Consider the following 18706-nt stretch of genomic DNA (forward strand, 5'->3'; position numbering starts at 1 on the left):
GTAGGGTTCTTACATGTTTATGAACCAAGAGCAGTTTTCAAACCTTGCGGAGAATCTTGAGCCATCACAACCATTAGAGGTAAGATCTCTGAATACACCCAAATGTATTGCAAATACACCTAAATGTATTACGAATACACCCAAATGTATGACAAATACACCCAAATGTATGACAAATACACCCAAATGTATTACAAATACACCCAAATGTATTACAAATGCACCCAAATGTATTACAAATACACCCAAATGTATTACAAATACACCCAAATGTATTACAAATACACCCAAATGTATTACAAATACACCCAAATGTATTACAAATACACCTGAATGTATTAAAAATGCACCCAAATGTATCAGTGATATACCCAAATGTATTAGGATACACCCAAATGTATTAGGAATACACCCAAAGGTATTAGGAATACACGCAAATGTATTAGGAATACATCCAGATGTATTAGGAATACATCCAGATGTAGGAATACACCCAAATGTATTAGGAATACACCCAAAAAGGAGTACACACAGATGTATTAGGAATGCATCCAAATATATTAGGAATACACCCAAATGTATTAAGAATACACCTTACACTTGAAGAAACCAGCATTAGAATACACCCAAATGTATTAGAAAACACCCAAATGTATTAGAATACACCCAAATGTATTAGAATACACCCAAATATATTAGAATACACCCAAATATATTAGGAAAATATTGGATCCAAAACATAATAATGATAAAATTTGATGCTTTACGCCCAATATTTATTGGTCTCGCTATGAGTTTTAAAGTATTGGACTCGACTACGTCTCGTCCAATATTTTAAAACTCATAGCTTGACCAATTAATATGGGCTCAATCGTTACAATTTTATATGAAACTGGGGCCAAAGCTGTATTAACTATTATGGGATTTTTCATGAGGTCAAAGGTAATTCGAGGTCAACATGTAAAATTGGCTGAAAATGAAGAGAAAACTGTTTCACAAAAATGAAAAACAAAATCACACGAATATTTACTATGCCGTGGTGTTCACTACCCATATCTTCGGATGATCTATGGGACCGCCATTTCTATTTTTTGATACAAAGATCTCCAAGTCAATGTTTCAATCAGATTTCAATGTTTTTGATGTCTTTTTTTTGCAGACAAGACAAGAAGCTCTGCGTCGTCTTCTTCAAATCCCGCCATCTGATGTCTTGGCTTGTGAACAGTGGGGAGAATTGAGACAAGGTTTACTTCATGCTCTGAGTGACACAGATGAGTTCTTAGCTGTGAGTATTTTAAAGAGCCAATGGGGTGTTCCATTTAAAATCCATACTCCCCCTGTGGAAGAATGTCTTAAGGTCCGTTCATACTACCACCGCATTTGCGATGCGTTGATTTGCGATGCGGTGCGCTGCCGCACTGCATCGTACTGCAAACTACTTCATTGCGATATCGCAATGAAGTTAAATACATTTTAACTTGGAAATGCGACAAGTTGCGTTGAGTTGCGGCAAAAAGATTTGAGTTTAGAAAAGTCTTCCACAGAGGGAGGACCAGTTTCAAACTTCCATTTTAAATACTCACTCCAGTTGTGGAAGATAGGCAAAGCAATATACAGGGGGAGTATGGGATTCAAAATATTTAATGCTAGCCAATTCCATTTGAAAAACATACTCCCTCTGTGGAACTTTTCTAAACTAAAATCTTCCACTTAGGTGTGGCAAATTTCAAATGGAATATAGCCCATTTCTTTTCTAGATTGACAAATTCTTGGACATGCCGTCGCACAGATTTTGTTTTAACTTAGTGAGGTAATGTGACCTGCTACCACCAAATGAGCGTAAAGGCACAAGTTGGTAGTTTTCCAATAGTATGTCTGTATGTCCTTTGTGAATGGGGGCAAATGGACCATTCACGAAGGACATACTACTGGCTTGTACAGGTGCGCGACAAACAAAGAACATCAACTCAGCAGCCAGGACGTTTCGAAACTGCCAACTTGCAACTTTATGCTCATTTCGTGGTAGCAAGACAGCACACATGTTCAAATATGGTATATAACAATTCAGCATCTGTATGTTGCCATGGAAATGACCCCTTTTTGTTTGTACAGATATCGATATTGGGTATAAAACATCTAAATTTACTGATTACAGTAAAAACAAATCGTCGCTGTTTTGGCATACTGTCGTTTTGAGAAAATCGCATTTAAAGTTTTTCCAATTTTTGAAGACCCACTGGAGAGCACCAAAGTAAAATATGTTTATTATTATCAAAGAATATAATCAATAATATATTTGTCTTTGTTCTCAACTTAATACAAACTTTTTATTCATTCACTAATTAGAAGTAATTAATCTGCAAACTCATACGGCAGTATGCCAAAATATGCACAATTTGACAGCCTATGTAAAAATATATGATACGCCATGTGATACGACAGTATGCCAAAACAATAGGAAACTGCAGTTACACGGTGACCTATGTCTACGTATCATGATACGACTGTATGCCAAAACACAGAATGAAGATTTAGGGGGGGGTGTTACATAAAAACCATGTCGTATCATACTAATTAGTGCCATATCTCATTAACTAATTACATTTAAGTCTCAAAACTTCGTGACTATATAGAGTTTCATTCATAGATTTTGAAAGTTTATATAACTCATTTTGCCCAAAAATCGTCATACGACTGTATGCCAAAACACAGAATGAAGATTTAGGGGGGGGTGTTACATAAAAACCATGTCGTATCATACTAATTAGTGCCATATCTCATTAACTAATTACATTTAAGTCTCAAAACTTCGTGACTATATAGAGTTTCATTCATAGATTTTGAAAGTTTATATAACTCATTTTGCCCAAAAATCGTCATACGACACTATGCCAAAACATATAAAAATAATATGATACATCAATCTAGTTGATTTTCTTAGCAGACTGACTTCATGACCAAATAATCAATGGGTTATTCCCAGGCGGCGGATGACATGATCGAGCCGGCAACTCGTGAAACCGCCCGGCCGTATGGCATTTTCCATATACTCGGTTAGTTTTGTGGGGTTCATTATCGAACCCCAACGGTTTTAGTTTGTATATATTATTTATCAACATAGGCCTATTTGTTTGTGATATTTCAAGCGTTTTAAAATGTCAAAATAATCCCATTCAATTACACGGTTGACGATGAAAATTTACTGAATTTAGGGAATGCACGTCATACACCACCTGGGTTATTCCAGTTGAAACTCATACACCTTACTTGACAAGTTAATTTTTTTCCAAAAAAGCGTTTTTTTTTGTCAGCTCAAAATTACTACAGGGAAAGGTTTTGGCACTTACCAAATTTCTCAAAAGAGCCAAACTTAATAAAACAAAGATTTTATTGACTTATTTTCTCTCCTTTAAAGGGCATTTCGTGATCCACAGCCTCATCCCCCACTTTTCTCAAAAAAAGTTGAGATTTTTATATTGCTGGAAACCTCTGGCTACATAATGTTTATGTACAAAATATATCTTGCAGATTAATTCGTTTAGCTAAGATATCGTGAAATTAAAATTTCGTTCTGGTGCACAACGCATTGTCTATGGAGCAGTGTAATACACATAATCATGCATAACTCGCAAACGCAAAATCGGAATCAACTGAAATTTTGGGAATAGGCTTTTTTCGTGGATATGTATTGAAAAATGTCATAAAAAGAGGATGCTAGGATCACGAAACACTCCTTTAAAGCAGATGCACATAAAAGTTTCAGGTTTCATTTTGCTGCCAATATATCGCAGAATAATACAAACCAGGGGAATGTTGCTACTTTTTCGTGTTTTCTTGATTTTTTTTTTCTAGAAACACTAAATTACCCAAATACCTAGATTTTATTAGCCAACAGAGAAGATGCTATGGTGGTGGTTAATAAGATTTAGTACCTAAATATTCGCGCCAGCCTTTTCCAAGTAAGTGTTTCTATTTTAAGATATAGTGTTCTAAAAGATGCAAAAAAATGCATTTTTTCCAAGAAGTAAACACTTTATCCAAAACTCCAAGTTTACTTACCATGCTTACCACCCCTGACAGTTTGGTAACCATAGCACCTCCCCCGTGGGCTAATAATATCAAAAACTGGCAAAATTTAGAGAATTTCAAAAAATAGAGAAAACATAAGAATTGTTACACTTCTTATAAGACTCTTAAATATGTGGGAAAATACTTTTCTTTGTTATGATTAAAGATTTAAATAAATAGACCTGATTGATTTGACACATGAGCTATTTTCCTGCAAGGGTGTTGTATCTGAGTCGACTACCTTAATGTTCCTATTATGTATTAAACATAATAATAATTGCTTAAATATATGGTATCATCGCCCTCGACTCCATTGAAAGCAACTTGTTTTTAATTAATTAATCATACAAGGGGGTATCAAAAAGTTTTAGAAATCGCTCAGAAGTGAAAGAGCTATATCAATGAAATTTTGTCAGTGCAATCACTGGTCTTTATGTACACTATGGTGCAAAAATGGTCTCATAAGTATGTTTACTTTTTTTACAGGAGCTAGATGTCACTACCTGCCTATGTAACCGCATTACCAGCAAAATGGAGAAAATTGAGGCATGCAGCATGATTAAGTTCCATTTTAAGGGTTACAGTGCCCAGAAAATCTGTGATGAAATAAAAATTCCTTTTCCAAAAAGCGACAGTGACATATCACAATCACCACAGAAGATAACTTTCATTTCATCATCAATTTTCTAGGCACTGCAACCCTTCAAAAGCAGGATCTTAATAATGCTGCTTGCCTCAATTTTCTCAATCTTGCAGTTTATGCGCAGCAACTGGGACAGCAGGTTATTGGCATCTAGTGCCACCTGTAAAAAAAGTATATACATGTACCTATGAGACCATTTTTGGACCATAATGTACATAAGGACCAGTGATTGCACTGACAAAATTTCATTGTATATAGCTCTTTCACTTCTGGGCGATTTCTAAAACTTTTTGATACCCCCTCGTATATCATGCTCAACTTACTGGAAAAGTGAACCAATATCATGTGGGCTGTATAATTGGTATAGATACAATGTCCCATGGTGAAGCTACAGTCTGCTGCTCCTCTTCAATGTTCATTTGAAACATAATATTATTGCTTACGTGTCATTTGCGTCAACGCTTAAAACCATAATGTACGATCTTTTAAAATGAGTTTGGTTAATTTTTTTCATACCTGATTTTTTTGTCATATTTGTAATGTTTACAAATGTCCTAACTTACACGTTGTCGGATTCAACCAAATTTATTGTATTTTTTGGACAACAGAGCAAATCTGAATTAAAGTTAGACTGTCCCACAGTCTGGGTTCCATCTGTGGGTAAATAATTAGAGCTAAAACCACCTTCTCCTTCACTCCAAAGATTAATTGATCGTGCCGGAGAAAAGCAGGCAGTGGCAGGAACATCAAGGTTGACCGAAATTGCCCATATTTGGTGTAGTAGGGGTGTTTGATGAAACATTCTCACTGAAACTTTTTCAGGATTCTGACCCCCCTTGTTAAGGGTTTATAGCCCTTATTTGTTTTGGTACAATCTACCCCCTTAAAAATGGATGAATTTTTCCTGAATTTAGGACAATTTTGTATTCTCATTTTTTCACAAGTGGTTGAAGTTATTTAGGTAAATTAAGTATGTGTAGGAAACACGTACCCGGGCATTACAGGGAACAATTGACATTCAACCAACCCCTATCATTTGGCTCTGGGGGGGTGTCTAAACATAACCCCCTCAAAATGTCTTAAAAAATTGAAATTTTAGTCGATGAATTCAAATGCAAATATAAAAAGATACATCAAAATTTTGAATTTTTTTGTGTCATTAGAGTGACCCAACATGTGGCTGTGGGAAACAAATTAGAATATCTTGGGGCGGTGTTGCATTTTTCAGAAAATACAGTGTTTCTATATGGTATTTAAGCAATATTACAAAGCTGAAAATATTGTAATATTAATGAAATACGTGATTATTTCAACTACATACTTTATTTAGAGCTGGTTATTAAGTTGAGTAAGGTTTTAAACTTTAATAACATAGATAACAAAAGCAAAATGTTACTAAAATTTAAGTGTTTCTAGATTTTATTCGACCTAAAATGAGAAAAACCTAAAATACTTGGTCAAACACTCAGGAATTTTAAAGTTTTTAAAGAACAGGTTGATTGAACAAACCGTTTATGAACAGATTCAAACAAAAGTAATAAATCAATAATTATTTGGTAAGCAGCACTCCCTTAGGATTTAAATCATGATCATACAACATTATTTAGCATTATATTAACATATAAATATGAGTTATTATAGACCTAGCAATTCAGTTTTTTATTAGTGCATAATCATGATGACACTTTGCATCTTACCGTTCTCTTTTCGACGCCTAATTGTACTACAGCTGAGGACAGGCAAGTGTCAAAATGATATTCAAGCTACACATAAGAAATTGTATGGAACTGAAAGTGCATTTATGTTTACATTGCTTTGAGGAATCACTACAATAAGATCCATGTTTTTTTCACGCTTCTTTTGGAAATGTTGATAACGATCAGAGCCTTCTCAAATTGTCACAACGTATACCATGCCCTTATTTGCTTTGCTTTGAACGATTGTAATATACAATATAATTGTAATACAAAATTATTACCTCATTATACCTCATTCATTCTAGTGAACATTATAATAACAAATAATAATTCAAGCAACCCCTATCATTTGTCCTCCCTCAGAACTTCTTTAAAATTTTCATTAAATTAATTCACAAGCATATAGAATATGCATCCAAATTTTGTTTTGTTTTCATCTTCCTCCAAATGAACCAACCTTATGCTGTAGGCTTAGACTGTGGGAAACAAATCAGATTATCTTTGGACAGTGTTGCTTGGTTTAATTAGAAAATTCAGTGTTTCTATATGGTATTTTTGCAAGATCACGAAACTGAAAATCTCCGTTAAAGAAGCACATGTCTTTTAAGGCATTTCTTCATTATAAAGTTGACTAAAGTTACCTAGCTGAAAATAAAAAAAAAAATACTAAACCTTTAAAATGGAGATATTTCTATATCTTATTCCTCCAAAATGAGTAAAACAAAATTATCGTATTTTAATCAAATACTGAAGACTATTAAAGAACTTACCTACCAGCAGTTTACACCTCGCTATTGAGGCGTCCTGCACCGTCTGACGGTGCTGAGTCTCAATAGCACACTCCAACAGCGCCCCACGTGTTTATTGGGGCTGAAGAAAGTCTAGCGAATTGCAGACAGAAAGCTACCAAAAGGTGAGCTAATTTAGCTGTTTGAGAATAAAGATCTGTTCAATAAACATTTGATTAAACCATCAAAAAGCTGAAATATATCGTGTGTCTTTCATGCATAATGCCATGTTGCACGTATACTAAAATCAAATGAGCATGTATGCCAGAATCTTATGTATGCAAGAATAGTATCATAAGAATAAATATTCTTATGTAGATTTTGAGGTTCATTTGCTTCAGCAACAAGTGTCAACATTATTTTCGAGTTGACTTGACATCTGAAGATCTTGTTTGGAGCTGAAAGTGTAAAGTTACATTCCTCTAAGCCATCTACAAATTGTCACAAAGTAGATTGGCTGTGCACTTATTTGCTTTGTTTTAAAATATCACAATCAGCCTATAGATAATATAGCAGGATAAAGCAGGATACTACGCAATATTTGGGTATCTCAAATGGAAATCTGTCACTTTTTCAAAAATCCGGATGTGAAACATGTTTTTATTTTACTTGGCATTACCTATGTAATGAACCCGACTATGTAAGTACAGACAATAGTATGATAGGCAGAAATGCAGAGAATAACGGGCTTACTAACAAAAGATGTACCATGTGTCATCCCGGGTCCGCATTCATTGGTATCAATTAAAAATAACAACAATTGAATAACAATCCTGGTTTGATTTAGTGAATACTTCAGTATTTATAAGGCAGTTGCAGTTCAAGCATGCAGTATAGCATGAAATTGAAGAACATAATTAAAAGACCATATCTGCCCCAGCTATTAGCTAGGCCTACTGGAGCCACATCTTATGGCTAAGATTCTTGGGCACTTGCAGCATAGTGTTTCTAGAATAATTTATTTGTGAATGTAAACTGTGATCCAATTTATTTGTACTGATTAACTTACTCCTTTATAAAACTCTTGTGATTTATGTTAGTAATTAGCTAGTAGCCAACTAATATCCTAGTTTATTACCAGTGGCGTGCGCAAGGGGGGGGCAGGGGGCTACGGTCTCCCACTTTTGTTGGTCATTCGGGGGGAAATCAGTCATTTCCCCCGAAATGACTGATTTCGCCCGCACCTTACACTCCTAATCAGACTCCATTCGGGGGAACTGAACAACCTCCCCCCTCCATTTTCAATGTGCTGCGCACAGCACTGTTTCTTACTCATAATATTGAGGGCTTTTAGGCATAATTTTTATTAATATATAAAACAATATATATGATATAATTTAAAAATGCAGACACAATAGGCCTACATAATGGACTTACATTTATATTGATATTGTGTTCATCATGGTTTATCACACTTTTATAAGGTAATACTGTATTCAGTATTTCTGTTTTATGCGTTTTACTCGGATAGCTAAATACTGAATTATTTTGTGTTTAGAAACGCTTCTGCAGACTTGACATGATTCTGTATAGAAAATTCTAAAACAATGTCACCATATGAAAACATTTTAGGCATTTTAAGACTAAAAATAGAATCGTCACATTCAGTTTCCTCCAATTTTTATACTCACAATATCATTTTCAAGAAATTTATTAGGCGAAAATACTGTCTAGAAACACCAATTTTATGCAAATTTGTTACACCGCCCAAATCTACCATTTATTGTTTGGAGTAGACCAATATAGCCTCAAAATGTTGACATTAAAAAAATCAATATTTAAGATGTATATTTTATAAAAGGGCTTTAAAATTGCCCTTTTTACATTTTTAAAAATGCTAAAGAGGGGTAACATTGATGACCCCCTCCTGAAAACCCAAGACCCCAATCATTGCAATTTCAAGTTCTATATTACAAATAAACTATGCTCTTGACAAATATTTCAAAATAAAATCCAATCGAGAAGTTGCTGATAGAAAAATAACTTCATAAACTTTGCCATTTTTCAACTGTTTTCACAGCAATTTTCCTGTGTCAAAAGCCCCAAATTAGGGGGTACCCATATCTCCCTACCCAGGGGGGTCAGGTGGGTCTAGTCTGGCATGTGAAAATATGTCATCCAGTACATCAATCTTACAAAGTATGAACCGATTTGGCCAACCTTCATGTTCCCAGATTTTGTCATATTGCCTGCATCTCTCTGGCATGGACAATTAAACCAACACACCACTAAGCCCTAATTATAAATGATAACAAAGTTATAGTGCTCCTAGAGCACTGTGTCGACGAAAACTCAATTAATCTACAGACCAACTTGTTTATTTTTTTATAATAACTCTCCTTAACCCAGACTGTTCCGCTTTGATAGTAAACTCCCTTCCAAATAATTATCAAGCTATGTAACGTGACTGTGGCGTCAATTATGATAGCCCCGCCTCAATGTCACTTCAAATATGGTAGGCGCATAACATGCATGACCCAGTTCTATTGTCATTTTGCGCGCACGTTGGTTATGATCAATAGACTATCAATGAAAACCTATTTCAAATATCACCTTGCTTGCTGAGATCTACATTTGGTCAGGCTAAGTAGCCACTTTACACAAACGCCCGCACAAACGGCAAGACAGTGAGACCACGGACATGATATATAGAAAACTTGTCTGACCCAGGATCGGTAAAATTTAACTCCCACAAAATGCTGGGAGCTGGAAAGGCAACTTGCCTACACATTGGAAGGGTCCATGTATCAGGTTTATTTAATGTTATATAATCTACATTACCAGTCGTTCTCCATGGACCCGAGGGAGGGTCTAAATTAAAGTCAGTTGACCCAAGTACAACACAGTTAAGCGGCTCAGATAGTAAGTGAGTTTTCTTTCATTTTACCTCATTAGTTTGGCTTAAAATGACCAGAAAACTTTCCTGACAGTTGTTACTATAATACTAATAATGTTTTATAATATTTGGCAAAGAATAACCAAATGGAAATTAACCAGAATCGTTATATATTAAAGGCTTTTAGCACAATACATTATACCACTAATTGCATTTCTACATTGTATTGGTCATAATTATCATCGTAGGCTTTATAATTAATTTGTGGTGATACATTTTCCCATGGTGGTGTTTGTCACATCAATCTACTCCCACTGTTCTAGTTGCTCGTGTCATTTGTCTTTTTTAAGCTTAAAGCCATATTGTAACAATTCTATAAAAAAAGTATTTCTTTTCGATAAAATGTTAGCTTTAACCGTCAGATATGTCACCTTTTAATTTCGAGCCGAACAAGTTAGGTAAAGCGAAGAAAATCGGAATTTACTACCAGCGCCAATGCATGTTGCTCGTCGGTTGTGCTGCGGTCCGATGCGATTCTTTGATGTGTGTAACTGTCCGCATGCCATATGTGCGTACTGTGTAATGAACATCGCAGACGCGTTCGACTAATATTTCCATCGTAATAATTAAACAACGGTTCCTGCGTTTTATTCAAAATCTCGGATTTAAAAACTCCAGGACCTATAGTCTTGATTTTTGCAGGGTATGTTAGTATAATAAAGTTCAATATAATCGTGTAAAATAATAGAATTTTGAAAAATATTGATGGCGTCCTCCTCAGCAAATGCTACAATATGGCTTTAAACATGATACAATTGATTACATTTCTTTGGCCTACATTGTAAAAGGTCCTAATTATCGTAATGGACTATAGATATAATTGGTGAAATAATACCACGATGATACAATTTCCCATGGTGCCACTTGTCCCATCAATCTACTCCTTCTGTTCATTTTCCTATGAAACATAATATTATTGCCTACGTTTCATTAACGTCAAAGCTTAAACATGATACAATTGATTATGTTTCTTTGGCCTACATTGTGAAAGGTCATAATTATCATGATGGACTATAATTAGTGAAATAATACCATGATGATACGATTTCCCATGGTGCCACTTGTCCCATCAATCTACTCCTTCTGTTCATATTCCTATGGAACATAATATTATTGCCTACGTTTCATTTGCGTCAAATCTTATAAAAAATAAAAAACATGATACAATTGATTATGTTTCTTTGGCCTACATTGTAAAAGGTCATAATTATCAGTTTTCTCTTGTATAACGGCAATCAAGTTTGTTCTAGAAAAGCTACCAAGCAAACTCCCTCATATTACCATTGTAAATTTTCATCACAATTAAAACCCTGTTCAGGGATGCGCTCATTCCGAAAATGGTAAAAATCATCAGAATTAATTTTAATTTGCACCTTTGTTAGATATGCTAGCATAGCCTGTTTATGGTTTAGCTGTTATTAAAGCTGTGTAATAAAGACAAAATAGTACATTTTACATCAAACTGTACCAGCTCTACTATATGTATTTGAATGTGGTTTCAATACTGCTGTTTTCCTGGGTTTTTTTCCAAATTTTTTATTCACGTTTTTGACAAGTAATTTATACATAATTTTTTTTTTTTAACTTTCACTAGGATCACTAGTACTGAATGGGCATTTAATTCTAAATTAACCACTGAGATTTAATGATCGGATTCAAATAATACCCAATGAGATTTTGTGATTAAATTGAAATAGCCAATCAGAACCTCACAGTTACTTCTTGGATTAATGAGGGTATTTTTAACGGCAACCAAAAGTAGCCACCATTTAATATTGCCAAAGGGGCTATGTTGTCAAATTCAGGGGCTAATATTGTGTGCATAAACATGGTGTTACATGAATGGGTGACTCCATTTGAAATATCGTCAGCCTGCTACGATAATTGCCTAAGTCATTTTTTGTCATTTTGAGAACAAAGAACAAAATGTGGCTCAAGCATGCATCAGTTACGTAATCACCCTAATTATTTCGGATTATTCCCTTTCATTTGTGTCATTATCATTTGTTATTGTGCAAACATATTTTGTACTTTGTTCTCAAAAATTACAAAAAATGATTTATTAGCATATCAGGCTGACAATATGCACCCCCTGATATGGGAAATTGGGAGATTAAGGCCATGTTTTCCATGGGCATATGGGCTGTATGCAGTGGTGGCGCCAGGAAATTTTTTTCGGGGGCATTAGGGGGGCAAAGTGAATTTCAGGGGGGGAATCAATAAAGTTTGCATAAAATTACCGTAAAAAGTGGAAATTTTCGTAATTTTGGGTTTTTTCTGGGGGGCAACAGGGGGCAAGATTTCTGATTGGGGGCATTTGCCCCCCCATGCCCCCGTGGCGCCGCCACTGGCTGTATGAATTTCAACTGGAATAACCCATAATATACTTTTACTGTAATCATTACATCGCTATCATTCTGAGCTTGGTTGAAAAGTTATGAACTTTCTAATGCAAATTTTCTTTTGTACTGTATAGCGCAAAATTGTGAGGTTTTTCTTGCACTTTCCATGGTTAATTTTAGAACTACAAAGTTAAAAGCTTGTAAAAATATGTTAGACTTATAGTATTCAGGTGGCTGGTTCAACTCTAAGTTAAGCTGGTACCTAACTTGAGTCTGGGCTAATTAATCCCAACTTGCACCTAAACCTGGGTTAAGCTGGTACCTAACTTGAGTCTGGCTAATTAATCCTGACTTGCACCTAAACCTGGGTTAAGCTGGTACCTAACTTGAGTCTAGGCTAATTAATTCTGACTTGCACCTAAACCTGGGTTAAGCTGGTACCTAACTTAAGTCTGGGCTAATTAATCCTGACTTGCACCTAAACCTGGGTTAAGCTGGTACCTAACTTGAGTCAAGGCTAATTAATCCCGCCTTGCATCTAAACCTGGGCCTAAGTTGGAAAGCTCAGACTAATTAGACAAGACTAAACACGGGTTCAAGCCCAGGTCTAGGTTTGACCTTGTATCATAGCATAGTACTCACTGAGGTGTACATACAACACAACTACATATCACAAGGAAATTTGACCATACAACTTTCCTGACAGTTGTTACCAATAATATTTTATAATATTTGGCAAAGAATAGCCAAATTCATTGTCTTTTAAGGACAACAGAGCAAGTCTGAATTAAAGTCAAAACTATGACCCATAGAACAACACAGTTAAGCGGCTAAGACAGTAAGTGAGTTTTATTTCATTTAACCTTGTTAGGTTGGTTTAAAATGACCAGAAAACTTTCCTGAAAGTTGTTACTAATAATTTTTTATAATATTTGGCAAAGAATAGCCAAATTCATTGTCTTTTAAGGACAAGTCTGAATTAATTTATGAATATTATCAATCATCCAGGTAGAATAAATAGTTGACAAAATTCTAATTCTATTCAACTGGACTTACTATTTATGATGGCTACGGTATCACGTCATATCCATGACGCATCATCTTAAGTTCGAGTGATCTTGAATTGGCTCTGTATTCTTGACCTGTGACGTCACGATGGTAGAAGTGACGTCACACGAGAGTCGTCGAGGGATCTTCCGGATGGTCGGTTCGTAACTCTTGGACAAGTTGTGGCGTAGTCCCCCTCCGCGATTCAAGGTTCAAGGACCATCGTGACGTCACAGGTCAAGATTACAGAGCCAATTCAAGATCACTCGGCCTGATGATGTGTCATGGATATGACGTGATACCGTAGCCATCATAAATAGTAAGTCCAGTTGAATAGAATTATAATTTTGTCAACTATAAGTCTGAATTAAAGTCATAGTTATGACCCATAGAACACCACAGTTAAGCGGCTAAGCTAGTAAACATGGTAAGTGAGTTTTCTTTCATTTTACCTCATTAGTTTGGGTTAAAATGACCAGAAAACTTTCCTGAAAGCTATTACTAATAATATTTTATAACATTTTGGCAAAAAATATTCAAATTAAAATTGGCCGGAATTGTTTTATTAAGGGGGTACTACACCCCTGCCCAATTTTGTGCCCATTTTTGCATTTTTCTCAAAAATTATAGTGCATTGGGGACAAGTAAGATATGTATATTATAGGGGCAAGGACTACAACTACTGCACTGGAAACTTTATTTCAGCACATACAACAGTTGTGGAGTTACAGTCAAAAATGAGGGAAAACCAATATTTGATCAATAAATCAATAACTACTTGCTTTGAGTTGCTGAATTTTCAGTACAGTAGTTGTAGTCCTTGCCCCTATAATATACATATCTTACTTGTCACCAATGTGCTATAATTGTTGAGAAAAATGCAAAAATAGGCACAAAATTGGACAGGGGTGTAGTACCCCCTTAAGGCTTAAAAACAATACAATTAATTACATTTCTTTGGCCTACATTTTAAAAGGTCACTCCTACTAGTAAACATAATATTATTGCTTATCGCCCTCTACTCCATAGAAAGCAACTAAATTTTTTTAAATTAATTAATCATGATATCACTCAACTTACTGGGAAAGTGAAATAATATCATGTGGGCTGTATAATTGGTGGTAATACAATGTCCCATGGTTATGCTTGTCAAACCAGTCTGCTCCTACTGTTCAATGTTCATAATGAAACATAATATTATTGCTTACGTGGCATTTGCGTCAAAGCTTTTATGATCTTTTAGAATGAGTTTGGTCAATTTTGTTCAAGCCTGATTTTTGGCATATTTATAATGTTTGCCGACGGAAGTTGTGAATTGTTGACCCCAAATTTTTTTGCCCAACAATCTAAAAAGGAGGAGGCAAAGTAAAATTTTTCAATAATTTTTTTAACAGACTTTTATATACTACTAGATTTCGCGGTTCTCGGGTTGGGCGGTTCTCGAGATAGGCCTATCTCTAATTACCCAGCACCCGTTTGATAATAATAATAATAATAATAATAATGTGAATTTATATTGCACACATCTCCACCAACTAAATGCCGCTCAAGGCGTGGTACAGAGATGTTCTTACACTACAAAATAAAATTAACTTACAATACAACTTAATCTACTCATAAACAACAATCAATAGGTTACCCATATACCTGCCCTGATCCTTGAAACTACTATGATATACGTCTCTCAATGATCAAGACCCAACTTGACACAACTTAATCAACTCAGTTTTTTAGCTAAAGTTTGTTCGGCTTATATAAGGCGGAAAAACTAAGACTCATAAACACCTTGTTTTGATATAGAATGGCATGCACGCAGTTGGGTGCAATGATAACGTGTGAATTGGGACTTAATTGACGCACGCAGTAACAAAGTCCGAATAATTTCCGCCTTGTATTTGCCGAACAAAATTTAATCATGCTAAAGTAATGAAATCAATCAGGATAAATGTGAACGCAATTAGGCTTAAGGGGGTACTACACCCCTCGATAAATGTGTGTCTGTCTATGTTTGCATTTTTCTCAAAAACTAATAACACAGTGGTAACAACAGTTATGGATATTATAGGGGCAAGGAATCCAATTACTACACTGGAATTTCAGTGACCCAAGACAAGGGGTTTGTTGTTATTTATGATCAGAAATAAGGTACCCCTGGGATGTACCTCGTTTCCTATCATATATACTGAACCGCTGGTCTTGAGTCACTGAAATTTCAGTATAGTAATTGGATTCCTTGCCCCAATAATATACATAACTTTTGTTACCAGTGTATAATTATTTTTTGAGAAAAATGCAAAAATAGTCACAAATTTACCACATGGGTGTAGTACCCCCTTAACATAACGGGTTATAGGTTAGAATTAGGGTTTAAGTTTCTCCTATTCAAATGTTAACTACAGGAAAAAATATTATTATATACGTGTACCGTATTGAAATATGAGTTGAAAATAGGCCTATTGATCTGATGAGATGCCACCTGCACGATGTGTTGATGAGATGCACCTGCACAATTAGTTGCACTGTAATGCTTTCCGATGTGCGCACTGCGCCCGTCGGTACTTCGCGCACACACCCGTTAATACTCCGCGATAGTGCACCTTCTGTTCATATTCTCATGAAACATAATATTATTGCCTACGTTTCATTTGCGTCAAAGCTTAAACACGATACAATTGATTATGCTGGAAAGCTCCGACTAATTAGACAAGTCTAAACACGGGTTCAATTCCCTACATTTTAAAAAGTCACTCCTACTATTAAACACAATGTTATTGCTTAAAGGAGTATTTTGTGATCCTAGCATCCTCTATTTATGTCATTTTCATTAGATATCCACGAAAAAACCTATTCCCAAAATTTCAGTTGATTCCGATTTTTTGCGTTTATGTAGCTATGCATGATTTATGTGTATTACATTGCTCCATAGACAATGCGTTGTAATTTCGTTCTGGTGCACCAGAACGAAATTCAAATGTCACGATATCTTTGCTAAACGAATTAATCTGCAAGAAATATTTTGTACATAAACATTATGTAGCCAGAGGTTTCCAGTGATGTAAAAATCTCAACTTTTTTTGAGAAAAGTGGGGGCATAAGGCTGTGGATCACAAAATGCCTTTTTAATTAAGTTTCTTGTAAAAGCTTAAATATGGTATCATCGCCCTCAACTCCATAGAAAGCAATTTGTTTTTAATTAATCATGATATCATGCTCAACTTACTGGAAAAGTGAAATAATATCATGTGGGTTGTATAATTGGTATAGATACAATTACTCATGGTGCTGCTTGTCACACCAGTCTGCTGCTCCTCTTCAATGTTCATTTGAAACATAATATTATTGCTTACGTGTCATTTGCGTCAAAGCTTTTATGATCTTTTAGAATGAGTTTGGTCAATTTTGTTCAAGCCTGATTTTTGACATATTTATAATGTTTGCCAACGGAAGTTGTGAATAAGCCCAATCGGCATTGGAAGTTTGCAATGCATTGTGGGACAGTTTTTGCAGTTTTAGGACACTTTGTCCTTTGACCTATCGGGAAAATTGCTGTAATTATTAATAATTTATTTATTATTGTCATAATGTTATCATTAAAAATATTTAAATAATTAATTCATTTAATAATAATGTTTTTTAAGTTTGTTTTTATTCTAGTAACACATTTTAAATTATATTTTATACACACAAAACCCGAATTTTTCTGAATTTTCCAGATAGGTCAAAGGGCAAAGTGTCCTAAAAAAACCCGGAAGTTACAATAGCGATTTGGCTTATTGTTGACCCCAAATGTTTTTGCCCAACAATCTAAAAAAAAGGGAGGACGCAAAGTAAAATTTTTCAACAATTTTTTTAACAGACTTTTATATACTACTAGATTTCGCGGTTCTCGGGTTTGGCGGTTCTCTAACACCCAGCACCCGTTAATAATAATAATAATAATAATAATAATAATAATAATGTGAATTTATATTGCACACATCTCCACCAAATAAATGGCGCTCAAGGCGCGGTACAGAGATGTTCTTACACTACAAAATAAAATTAACTTACAATGCAACTTAATCTACATTGTGCTCATAAACAACAATCAATAGGTTACCCATATACCTGCCCTGACCTTTTAAACTACTATGATATATGTCTCTCAATGATCAAGACCCAATTTGACACAGCTTAATCAACTCAGTTTTGTAGCTGTGATGCTTACTTTGGTACCCATAATCTGGAAACCCATCGTTCGCCTCTTCCAAACCCTGTCCTGCTACCACAAGAGGGCCCCGAAAATACCCCGAAATTAGTATCGAGGATGTAGGTCGTTACTAAAGTTTGTTCGCTTATATAAGGCGGAAAAACTAAGACTCATAACACCATGTATTGATATAGAATGGCATGCACGCAGTAGGGTGCAATGATTACGCGTGAATTGAGACATTACAAACTTTAAACATGCTAAAGTCCCGGGCTAAAGTAATGAAATCAATCTGGATAAATGAACGCAATTAGGTCTAACATAACGGGTTATAGGTTAGAGTTAGGGTTTAAGTTTCTCCTATTCAAATGTTAACTACGGGAAAAAATATTATTATATACGTATGCCGTATTGAAATATGTGTTGAAAATAGGCCTATTGATCTGATGAGATGCACCTGCACGATGTGTTGATGAGATGCACCTGCACGATTAGTCGCACTGTAATGCTTTCCGATGCGCGCACTGCGCCCGTCGGTACTCTGCGCACACACCCGTTGATACTCCGCGATAGTGCACCGCACGCACGCGATGCGCACCACGAGCACACATTACAAAATTATTGTCTTTTGTTGACCTAAAATATTTTTACCAGGGCCTGTTCCCACTAGCTATGCCACTGATAATTACGACCCATAGAACACCACAGTTAAGCGGCTAAAAGTGAGTTTTCTTTAGGGTGGCTTTAATTAAAATGACCAGAAAACTTTCCTAAAAGTTCCTAATTATCGTAATGGACTATAGATATAATTGGTGAAATAATATACCATGATGATACAATTTCCCATGGTGCCACTTGTCCCATCAATCTACTCCTTCTGTTCATATTCCTATGAAACATAATATTATAGCCTACGTTTCATTTGCGTCAAATCTTAAACATGATACGATGGATTATGTTTCTTTGGCCTACATTGTAAAAGGTCATCAGTTTTCTCTTGTACAAGGGCAATCAAGTTTGTTCTACAGAACTATAC

The 18706-nt window shown here is 35.3% G+C and overlaps 1 protein-coding gene across 1 annotated transcript in view; it reads left to right on the forward strand.

The window, feature by feature from the left end:
* LOC140139307 (uncharacterized) overlaps window positions 1-18706 on the forward strand; it is a 108207-nt gene that overhangs the window by 19863 nt on the left and 69638 nt on the right. Inside the window, exons 5-6 of the mRNA XM_072161087.1 lie at window positions 5-79; window positions 1160-1285. Coding sequence (XP_072017188.1) covers window positions 5-79; window positions 1160-1285 — 201 coding nt within the window. The remainder of the gene's footprint in view (window positions 1-4; window positions 80-1159; window positions 1286-18706) is intronic.

The sequence above is a fragment of the Amphiura filiformis genome, chromosome 18 (assembly GCF_039555335.1).
Source record: "Amphiura filiformis chromosome 18, Afil_fr2py, whole genome shotgun sequence".
Taxonomy (NCBI): domain Eukaryota; kingdom Metazoa; phylum Echinodermata; class Ophiuroidea; order Amphilepidida; family Amphiuridae; genus Amphiura; species Amphiura filiformis.